The sequence below is a fragment of the Pholcus phalangioides genome, unplaced genomic scaffold, assembly GCF_987345545.1.
Source record: "Pholcus phalangioides strain wild (caught in Gottingen) unplaced genomic scaffold, Ppha-v1.0 ptg000021l_1, whole genome shotgun sequence".
NCBI classification, from domain to species: Eukaryota; Metazoa; Arthropoda; class Arachnida; order Araneae; family Pholcidae; genus Pholcus; species Pholcus phalangioides.
In genome coordinates, this window is record NW_028301614.1 from 3,427,332 (window position 1) to 3,439,633 (window position 12,302).

The following is a 12,302-nucleotide window of genomic DNA, read 5'->3' on the forward strand; positions in this document are numbered from 1 at the left end:
CAGAATTGATTTGAAAGGTCTAACTTAATGAAAAAATTATCTCAGAAAAAAAAAAAATAATGTTCTAGAATATAGGGCTCAATATTCGACACGGATCCTTTATAGCCCCGATGTGGGCCCACAAATCAATGAATAAGTGAAATAATTTTCAGACTGGCAAAAAATTAATAATCGGGAGAAATAGATCGAAGACCGATGAAAAAAAATAAACAGGAAAAATAATATTTGCAAAAATAAAAACACCCGCTGACGGTCAAGACGAATTGGTCGAAATTTCTCGAAGACCGTCAGAAAATTCTCACGGACCGGCGCCTGTCCTGGGATCAGCGGTTGAAGAACACTGGTCTTATATGGTGATTAAGTCACACTTCTTTCATCACTGATGTTAGATCGGGGGAGTTGTCATGAGAATGTTCTCGCTTCTTTGCAATAAATAATGCCCTCTTGAAATTAACGTGAACGAATTGAACATCGATTTGTGAAAGTGTTGAAATTTAGTCGTTTCTTCTACTAGATCAGACCATGAATATAATATTATAGTGTCACCTAGTGACAATAATGTAATAAAAACTGTTTATGTTTAATTAAGTTATTTAATTTTATATAATTAATTAAATTTTTTTTCGCGTGAATATTTTGCGTCGGACCTTTCCATTTCTAACAGCTCCGCTAGTTATACACTAGCAGAGGTGGAGATTTATTTAGTTTTTTCGAAGGAAGTTTAAGTTTCGTACAACGGTTTTATATATTTAAAAAAAAAAGTAATTGTTGAATTTTTAGAAATGAAATTTCAAATAATCTACATTCAACAGGAGAAAACTCACCTCCGTTGCCGCAGTAGGAAATAACAAGGAAAAGTCATAATCCCATCCTTCGGTACAGGGTGAATTCCAACTACTACTACTCTCGTTGATACCTGAATTCCCACCGACTTCAGTCGCGACGAAAGACGACGTGTCGTTACCGTCGAGTCCAGAGAAAGTCACGTAACACCGTTCACTACTGAGCACCTTAGCGAAGACACTACTCGAGTTGGACGTTGCTGATTCATTCAACGTCCTGATTCTACATGTATGGTCCGGCACCAAAAGTATAAATATCTGTATCCAGTAACTGAAGGACAGATACGATATCGCAGTCAGTAAAAACACAAAGCACAGGAGACGTTGGTACAACCCGAACTCACCGGCGTCTGCCAGAGCAGCGTTGAAACCCATTTCCACAGAACACACTAAGGACTCATAATTTCAAACACAATTCGATGTAATTCATTTTTCCCCCCATTCTTCAACGAAATCCTTCAGCACAAGAAGATATTATAGTGTGGTCTCTTCCACCAAAAAAGTCCTTACATGTCGGAGCTATAGTGAAAATTTAATCAAGCAGAAACTCGTCTAAATTTAGAGGATGAGTTCATCTTGAGGTAATAAACCCTCTAGTTATCATTCCAGAAAAATATTGATGCGTAATTTTCACTTAAAAATCACTTGATAACATCCGTCACACAGCTCGTGGAAAGTGATCTTCCATCACAAGTCTAGCCACGAAGATGCTGCTCCAACTGATCAATCGATCGGACCAGAGAGAGCTCCAAGAAACACGGTCTTCACGCGTTGCTTCCTCTCGGGCATCTGAGAGATGTATGGAAGACGCGCAGAGACGATTCGAAACTACCGGCAGCAGGTTCGGGACCGAGTTGAGTTGTTTGCTTCTAAATCACCCGACAGGTTTTGATCGCCTTCAGTGACGGGCAAAGAAAAAGATTTAAAGGAGGAGGAGAAGAAAACTTCCTATACACCCCGTCGTCATCTGGTTTCTTTTGAAGATGCTTGAGGGTTGGCACGCGAACGTGTATTTATAGATGAAAAAGAGAAATCCACTTGTAATCAGGTTTTCGGTTGGACGGTTCCGAAAGTGAGGTTTCCGACAGGGTTGTTGGGCAACTGATATTGATGGAGCCGGCAGTTTAGGGGGGGTTAAGGCTAATGAATGTGACGACCAGAAGCATCTTGGGTTCGAGCTACTTTGAGAAAAGGAGTCAGAGAGAGGATGCCCGGAACCTTAAGTGGTTTTATGACGCCCTTGTGTGTGTGTGTTTCTCAGTAACACTATAGCGCACTTGAAAGTTTTTGTTTTGTTTTATGCGTCTTAGCTATTCCGCGAGAAGAAAGGTTACGGTTAAGATGACAACAAAATGCTTTTAACGAATAACTTCGCTCTCCCCCCTCACACATACTTGAGAAAAGTTTTGTTTTCAAAGTTCTCACAGGGGATTTGAACTTTGGCTGAAAGGACTGAATCCGATATAGTGCTCGCTTACGATCGCATCGGTACTCTGGGATTCTGTTAACAATAGCCGATTGTTTACAATTGATTGCTGATCACTTATTGCTGATTACTGATTGATTTACTTTTTGGAATGATTGATGTTTAGCAAATAATTTTTATTTGACACTAGAAAGACCAAAATCTCTTTCTACCTAGAAAGACCGATACCGGTTAAAATGACCGGAGGGTGATTTTCACGATAAAATCTCTATTTTTTTGTATATTTTTTTTAATGTTTAAATGTAGATATGACTACATATGCAAACAATAGAATATAAAAATTCGGAGTTTTCCAAATAAAATTTTATAATTTGGTTTTATTTTTAACCTCTTCACTCCAGAGGCACGCGTATGTGTACCTATTTTTAAACGGTTTTTAATGGTTTTTAATGATTTTTCTTGAGGTGCTACTAATGAATTAATTAAATAAATAATTGATTAAATAAATTGATATTTTTTCCATTTTTTAATGTCATTTTGACATACAATGAATGCAAATCAATCGAAAAGAAATACTTTGTGGTCAGCTTCGGCTAAAGTTTGAAGAGAAGAATATCCACCTAAAAAGTTCCTCTTTGCATTACTGATAAATAAAATATTTACATTCTAAACATGAAATTTGCAATTACATTCGCACATCACACTTTCTACACTTTTCAGTACCTTTGTTACATTATTTATATTTTGTTACATATTTGTTACATTATTAATTAGAAACGCATTTTCCGCATACAGATTTTTCACGCATTGAAAATTTACCGCTTGTTTTGCTATTGCATAGCGGGACTTGACATCAGTGTATTTTTCCTGGTACAGTAGCGCTTGTGATTGTTGTTGCTAGCAAAATTCTGATTCCTGAACAAATGAGGTCCTCTAAGCTTTTTGGCTAATTTCAACCAGACGGAAATTAACTTTCCCGGTTTTATTTTATTTTTTTCTTACAATTCGACTAAGTATTTCTTGAGGCTACGTCGGATGTTGTGGAAAACGCATACTGGTAAATTAATGATATGCGCGTAGAATGCTTTCGAGCCATCTGATCAACAATATACTTTGTTTCGTTGTAAAACGCAATTGTTTTCGAATTTTTTCCTCACGTGGAGGATATATATTTCAAAGCCTTTTTAACGTAACAATATTGTTCTTTTTCTTACCCAGAAAACACAAGATGTAACATGTCTTCATGCATTTTAAAGGGGTCCCTGTTGAATTTCACGTGAAATTTCCTTTCGATATATTATTATTTTATACTTATATTATTAGTATTACATTGCTTCAGTATATCAGTATTTCTGAAGAAAACAAAATCCTCACTAGCTCATATTTCTACTAGCTTTCGGATGAAATGCGATGATTTGCATCACTATATATTTGGCCATTATATATTGGTATTTTTATTTTGTAATTAGTCGATCATTAAGGAATGCTTTCAATTAGTTGAAGTGAGCATATCTATATTAGTAGAAATTTGATGTCATGATTCCACGAAATATTTGCTGCGCATAGGTGTGAAAGGGCTTATAATCTTAACTGTCAAACTGACCAGTGATGGTCTTTAGGTATAACTAAAAATGTCTCGGCCATTTGGACAGCGTAATATGTAAGTATTTTTAGGAAAATTCGTGAAAATTACAACATTATAAATTAGAATACAGCGAGAAGATTGAAAACGGTCAAAATGTGTGACCACCGTGGTCTTTCTAGTATCGAATGTCACTAAAAATGTCTTGTACTTAGCTATTATTTTATTAAGTAACCAATTATATTTCCCTATTGCACTGGTGACTCTGTATTAAATAGAAAAAATTCAGTTCAGGATCTTGGTTTTACTTATACAGCAGTTTTGCAAGCCATATTAATGTTATTTTATTTGTGTATTTGTTCCGACGCTTTTAGAAAATTTGTTTATTCGAAAATAATCATCCATAATTTCGCTAGTATAGACACATTTTTGATTTTATTTAACTCTATCATTAGAACTTAATTGGGACATGGTGTTGTGGGGAATTCCTTTCATAATACCCAGATCAATCGAATCAAAAGTGTTCAAAATTGATTTATGCAATACTTATTTTATAAATACTCGGGTATTTATTGTAGATACATGTCAGCCTTAAAAATTTCTTTGAGATTAATAACTTAGAGAAAAGGCATGATTTCTTTCCCCTGACATTTTTTTTTGATAAATTATTCATCAATAAAATCGAATGTACGCTGCTGCTATCCAAAATTAATGTTCATGTGCCGCAATATAGAATTCGCTCATCGAGTATTTTCGCATTGAGTTATTTTTCTACCACTGTAGGTCATTCTTGCACTATTGAAATATTCAGTAATTTTTTCAATAGTTTATCGGAATCCATTGATTCTTTCTGTACTTCTATAAAGAATGTTAGAGATTTGATATTTACTGTGTGTGGCTTGTTTGTATGCTGTTTTTGGTGATTTATAATGATTCTAATGTTAATTAATAATTGATGATTTTTTTTTTGTCTTTGTTCTTTCATTCTCTTATTTTAACTTTGAGTTATTGTATGTGAAGTAGCTATGAATTTGTTTCATGCTTTTGGTATTATGTGTTTTTTAACGCAACTGTAATTGGACTCGCTGTATTTGTGCAAAATAAACAAATAATCAAAATTACTATATCCGAATGAAACTAAAATACCAATATATTGACCATACGTCTTTTTTTGACCGAACGGGACACATGTAAACGAACAATCTCGTTTTTCTTTTCTACGTAGCAGTTTTCAGAATGTCATATAAATATCGTACCGTTTTTTTTTCTTTTTTCTATATTGCTGTTAAACGAGATTTTTTCTTCTTATGCTAAAATCCCGCACTTTTTTTAATCAGCTATTGTGAAGTGTAAGAATGCGAACTTTCCCGGGCTGACCTAGCATCTAGTTGCCTCCCCGGACACAGGGAATTTCCTAAATGAATTTCCTAGTGAAAAACAAGCTTGGGATATTTTTTTTCGTGACATTCCTAGCAATGGTTTTCTGGGCAATCGCAGGACCGAAACCCATCTTGTGCTTGTGGAGAAACCGAAAAATCTATATAAAAACGGAATGTCCAATGTCTCACATCAAACTCATCTCTACAAATTCAATGACGGCATGGATGCTTACACAAATCTGTACATTCACCCCAAGGAATTCTCAACTTAGAGCAGTTATATAAGAGAACGTTTTGAAAATAACATTAATATTACTTTTTGGTGCGAAAACATAAAGACGAAATGTACAATACCCACAATTTTTAACCGAATGATGGCGATATCTTGTATTCTATTTATTGTAAAAGGAAAAGAAAGGTACCGTTCTTCTTCGTTTAAGATCTTCCATAATTGTATTAAGTACATTTTTTCTTAAGGGGGCATCTGGATGTTGAAACTAGATCCAACTTTTGAAAGTTCAATGATAACCCCATTTTTTTTCTTCCATATTTAGATTCAGTATCTCAAGAAATGCCGAAATACCAAATTTCATCAATTTTGAACGAACGGTTAGTGAAATATAAATTATTGAAAAATGAGTGTCGTAATATTAAACGGAAACATCTTGTTTTTGAGCATAATTGCTGAAATAATATTGGTATCTCATTAATTTTTATATTAAATGATAGATTCTAATGGGCCAAATATAATTTTATTACTCATTTTGAATTTGGCTGTTTTTGAAGTATGAATTATTAAAACATATGTTAAAAATTTATGAATAGAAGCATACACTAATTTCTACTTCATTCGAATCAGCATAGTTGAAAACCCAACAGAATCAATTTTCATTCCAATCTGACCTCTATTTTGCGAGATATGAGCGATTATATGAAAATGGCCACTTTTAGGGACCGTATACTGGATGTGAATTTGAAACTCATTGAAAAATTTCTCATAACAAATTGTGCGAAAATGTTTAAATATGAAGCTCATAACTTTACAGAAATGGGTAATGTTTTAAGTATACGGTGATACGATAAATAAGTCATCCATCCAGTTTTTTTTTCAAACATTGTTTTTGCTTTTTAAAAATTCGAGTAAACAAATAAACAACGAAATTTTGAAATTTTTCACTATTTCAGAAATTCGTTTCATTCCTTAGACAATATTCATGAGCTGAAATGGTAAACATAATAACGTGCAAAGAATTCACAAATTAATACCATACAATTAGATTGATGTTAATATTTATGGAGATAATAATCAATAAATAACGGTTGTCCCAATAGCGCAAATCCTCTTAGTGCGCGCCAAGTTCAGGGTAGTAGCTATTGGTGTAGTCGTGTCTGCTAAAACCACGGCATTTCGTTTCATCCGTACTTTTTTAGCATTAAAAATTCAGGAATTGCAAAATGAAACAAAATTATAATATAAAATAGTGCAATATTCAACGGAAAATTCTTATCTTTTTTTCTGAATTGATGAAATTGTCGTCACAAACAATTGCTTTGTGACACATCGTTTGAAATAATTATGGCATAAATATTCGTTCAATCACGGATATAAAGTCACTAAAATGAAGAGTAATAAAAAAAAGTTTGTTTTTCATCTCTATAAAATAGAAACTATTTATTTTTTAGCAGCACTAAATCCAAGCACTCGCGTAGCATATGCAGTATTTATCGTTTGAGACTTGTTTGGTGTGTCTTTTTTCCCCCTGCAATCAACCTTGAGAAATTCAGTTTCTCAATGTTGAGAGCGTCCCCAAACACATTTTTACTCATATCTCTCTCATTTTCATACTTACAGCGATGAAATTTAATTTTTAGGGTAAATGCAATGCGATAAATCAGATGAGATGGAAAAAATAAGGGTTTACATTGAAGATTCGAAGTTTGAACAGTAATAAATATGTAGATGACCCCTCATCAAGACAAATTGCACATATTCGGGTAGAAAATCACAAACCATAATTTTTGGTGAAAACTGCTTCATTCTACAACTTTTAGAATACAAGATGACGCCATCGTTCGGTTAAAAGTTGTGGGTATTGTGCATGACAATGGAAAAAAGCCCCATCATCTTTGAAATTTTGTATATGTTACGTTAAATGTGATAATTCGGTTATTATGCATACTTACTACTTACTAATCATCTTGGTCAGTTCGATAAATATATCACTTTTACCGGCGAATATGCATAATACCAAGCGTCGTTGGTAAAATTGATAAATACTTGAAAAAAAAAAAATTTTCGCTTTTATCTGCGATTACGTATAATATCCAAGTATAATTGGTGATTTTGATAAATATGAAAAAAATTTAAATGAGTCTAGAGTATGTTGGATGAATACAGTCGGACCCCGATATAATGATAACAATTTTTGCAATCGTGCCCCGATATTATGATGCAATACATGTGTGAATTATCATGTGTACTGTGTATATTATATATAGGGATACGTAAATTTCACATTTACGAAATAACCGCGATAAATGTGAAATTTATGAAATAAATGCGATAAATGCAAAATTTGCCAACTTTGACGAACAAATGCTAAAATTTATTTTTTTACTACTTTTTCGCGAAATCTAGGAAATTTACACTTTTTGAAGACGAAAGTCGTAATTTTGCTCAATACTTGTAAGCGTGCTTGAAAGGGAAACCACACAAGCATCACTTTTTCCCCCCTTTGGCGTTGTGTTAGATGTAAATACTGTCAGTTCGGTTATAACATAGCCCTAGGTGATTCGAAAAGTGTATGTTAAATGGAGGTGTTGAAATTAGATTACGTAGCAATGACATATATGCATTATTGAGATTGTCGTGAAAAAAATAAGTTTATGCCTCACATAATTGAAATATACCATGAATATAGTTTTTGATTGGTATCCGGAAATTTTGGAAATTTATTTAGAAAATGAGATAATATATATATACAACAACATGCAGATATTTTTTGAAATGTTAATGATTTTTTTGAGTTTATGCTAATAGTTTTTCCCTTTGAAGTTGACAGTATTGTACATTTAAAAAAGTCAGAAAAAATAATCGCACTGATGTTTATGAATTCACCGATCAATAATACACTCGATCATAATGATATATAATACTATAATCGTACTATATTATATAGTACGATTTATCATATCTACCAACGACGCGACACTTGGATATTATGTACAATCACCGGTAAACGTGATTAATTCAGAGAAATATATCAACTTTACCAACATGCTTGGTAGGTATGTATAATAACCACATTTATCACATTTACTGTAAAATATATATTTTAACTTTAATTTTATTTTCTGTGAAACGACTAGATCCGTAACATGTTATTGTGGTTTTTAAAACGATTATCAAGGTCAAAAGTTTCTTTTTTGCCAATTTCTCCATTCCAGTCACCCCCATCAGCCAATGGTAAATGACCAATTCACAAATATCACTCGCTTCACCACAGAAGTAACGTTTGAGGGGGAAATAATCATAATTTTTATAATTATTCAGACTAAACAAACACAGAAATAACAATTATTGTACCCAGTAATTAATAAAACTAATTATAACAATTAATACCCAGGAACAAAGGAAAGGATTTCTTTTCGGTGAAGACTGAGAAAAAATCAGTCTCGGTTCATGGAATTGTTACATTAATTAAAAATGTGATAAGTGATGTTCGTGTTCAGTGGCATGGTCCAACAATTTGGTGACACAGCAAAATAAAGATCAGTTCTGACCAGGGCCGTAACGTTGGAGGAGCGGATGGGTCTGAAGCTTCAGGTGCAGAATTCACTCTTTATTTTTAAATATGTATATAACGGCCCCTTCAACATTATATTAAAGGGGTCACTTAAACGCGTATTTGGCTAGTTGAAACACATATGTAACATTGCAAATATATATAAATAAACTTATCCTTAACAAAAATTAAATATTTTTACTCGTACGAAATCGGATTTTTTTTTGATTAAATAACTTTATATGCATGAGTTTACAATTTGACGTCTACAATTTTTTTTACAATCTAATTTGCTGAAATGTAAAATTGTATTATTCAGACTATACTACAGATGTCACTACAAAAAAAAAACAGTGCAGAATCTGGTGCAGCAAAGGTCTTCAACGCATGGCCCTCGGAGCATTTTGTTGTGTGGCCATCCGATCATTTCCAGAAAATAGTTAGAAATATTGAGAAACGATCAGTTCTAGAATTTCGGAATCTGAAGGGAATTCTAGAATAAATAAAAGGAATAATTTTCCAGAATAAATGAAGAAATAATTCCGAAACAAATCGATGAAAATTCAAAAGTGATGAAAGAAAACAATTTTTGAATTTTAAAAAATAATCATTTTAGAATTTTTAAAACAAAAATTTTTGGAATTTTTAAAACAAATAATTTCAGAATAAGAGAAAAAATAACTCATATATCAATGAGAGGAATAATTTCGTAATTTCTGTGATAGAAATTATTTCACTATTAATACAAGAATAATAGCATAATTATTGAAATAAATAATTAAAATTATATTAGATTAAAATTAATCTCGTAATTAATTAATATAATCATTAATTAGTCAGAAGCGTTTTCAGAACTAGTGAAAAAAAGTATTTAAGAATTAATCGAAATTGATAATAAATAGAAGAAATAATTTCAGAATAAATAAAAATCTTCAATTATTTTTGCCCTTTTTTGAGTCCCGTTGGCGGTCCTTCTATTAACTCGAGAGCATGTGCGCTACAGGGACGAATACGAGAGCGCGCAAGGGATTGCTTTACACATCACTACTTAATTTCTTCTGAAACGCGTTTTTTTATTAAAATTTTAGTAAATATATATCTTTCAAACTACAGGACCACGAGTTCCCTCCTAGGCTTGTTGGCTTGGGTCAAGAACATTCTTTCTTTTCTTTAAAACCGAGCACAACTCAGGTCTATCACCATCTATGGGCGATTTACTACCTAGTGAGTTGTGCCTAACAGTCTGAGTGTGTATGTAGTGTTGCGTTTGATTTTTCAGTGCTGCCATCTAATATCTGTCAAGATCATAAACACTCAACCCAAACCCTGAGGGCGAAATGTGGCAATCGGAGTTATCTAATGTGCCCCGTGACAAATAACCAAACCATTCGAGTGGCCCACGAAAGATTGTAAAATCACTCAAGTGGCCCATTGCACATATCCAGATAATTTAAGCTGATAACTGTGCACGTCCATATCCCTAAAGCGACCCCCAGACACATTTCCAAATCACTTGAGCGACCTGCGGCAGACTTTCAGTTCACTCAAGTAGCACGTGGTACATTTACAGATTGCTCAAGTGGCTGCCGGCACATTTACAGATCACTTGAGTGGCTCACACACTTATAAATCAGCCTGCTGCATTTTTATAGATCGTATAAGTGGCTGTTAGCACATTTCCAGATCACTTAAATAGCCTGCGACACATTTCCAGATCACTTAAATAGCCTGCGACACATTTCCAGATTACTTAAATAGCCTGCGACACATTTCCAGATCACTTAAATAGCCTGCGACACATTTCCAAATGACTCCAATGGCCTGCGACACATTTCCAAATGACTCCAATGGCCTGCGGTACATTTTCAGACCACCTGAGTGGCTCAAGACAAATTTCCAGAAAACTCAAGTGGCTGCAGCATACCTTCAGATCAATTGAATGAATTGCGGCACATTTACAGGTTGCTCAAGTCAGTCACTGCACATTTTCAAGTCACCCGAGTGTCTCGAGGCACATTTCCAGATAGGGGGCTCAAGACACGTTTCCACACCAATGAAATGGCCCGCACTCCCAAAAAGTTTGAGCAACCGTGATAAAAAAGATATCTTACTTAACGGTGTATGTTGAAGGGTATCGATCTTTTAAGGCGCCTATATGTTACTGCCAAAGCCCGAAGTTGGCTACTTAACGAAATGGCCGGCACAGTTGATCCAGCCAATGTCTGAATTTCGGGCTTTCGCTGGACTTTGGCCGACTTCCTTATTTAGATCTCTATAATTAAGATATCGATATTCAGATATCTTTGATCGTTAGGGTTGTCATAGCTAACCATAATAATCATGGTTAGCTATTGCTAATTATAAATAACCATAATTCAATTACCACAAAAAAAATACGCCAATGTGGTGATGACTTCGAATCATAGGGATAAATAGGGGTCGGAGAAAGCTCAAATTTTGGACATTACCCGGCCCGTACTCGAAATGGCCAACTTCGAGATTTGGCAGTGACATATACATTAGCGTGCCGATCTTGCAACGTACGACCCCCTGCAGCGGTTCTATGCGAGTCCGGTTCAAACAGCTCAAGAGTCGTTCACAACAACGTACAAATTACTGAACAACAAATTGCGGGTGCAATATAACGATCCGAGTTACATTGCACGTCCAAGCGCTAACGTATACGCGCCTTTAGAGCGCGTATAGGTTAGCGCTTGGTAGCGCGATACGTTAGAGACAGGCAGTGAAATAACAGTTCACAAGAGAAAAGAAAGGGATGTTTCATTTGTCTTTGGCGAGACTGTGGTCACAATCAAAAGCATCAACATCAACATTACTTTGTATCCTTTGGCATTAATGGGGTCGTACGCTCCAATATGTGTGTGTGTGTGTGTATGAATGTATATGACCTTGAGAGATCTTCTCTGTGTGTTGAATGAACCTTGATGTGTTTGAGGTTTTGTGTCTTCTTTCCTCTTTGATCCCAAGGGAAATTTTCTTAGATGAAGGAAATCTCAAAGGATTGATCATCGCCTTATTGTTTTTATACCGCTTTATAAGTGACATCAGGCGAACGAAGAAAGTATAATCTAGTGCTCTCATTTTGATTCCATACTACGTAATAATACTGTGAATGGAAGTACCGTAATTTCAGGCGATATAGCCGCGGTTCGTACTGGGTGTTTCTTGCAGTGACAACGAACTTAGAGGGTTGATATCGAGCATCAAGAGGGACAAAAATTGTCATAGGACATGGTATCGCAAACCACGTTTAGTTGGTGAAAATCG

At 34.5% G+C, this 12,302-nt stretch overlaps 1 protein-coding gene across 1 annotated transcript in view; it reads right to left on the reverse strand.

Annotated features, from left to right (window-relative positions):
- The window catches only part of LOC149070500 (solute carrier family 22 member 13-like), a 159,241-nt gene extending 157,509 nt beyond the window's left edge, over positions 1 to 1,732 (reverse strand). Inside the window, exon 1 of the mRNA XM_089249031.1 lies at positions 825 to 1,732. Within this exon, the coding sequence (XP_089105157.1) occupies positions 825 to 1,217 (393 nt within the window). The 5' untranslated portion in view covers positions 1,218 to 1,732. The remainder of the gene's footprint in view (positions 1 to 824) is intronic.
- Between the last annotated feature and the right edge of the window lie 10,570 nt (positions 1,733 to 12,302).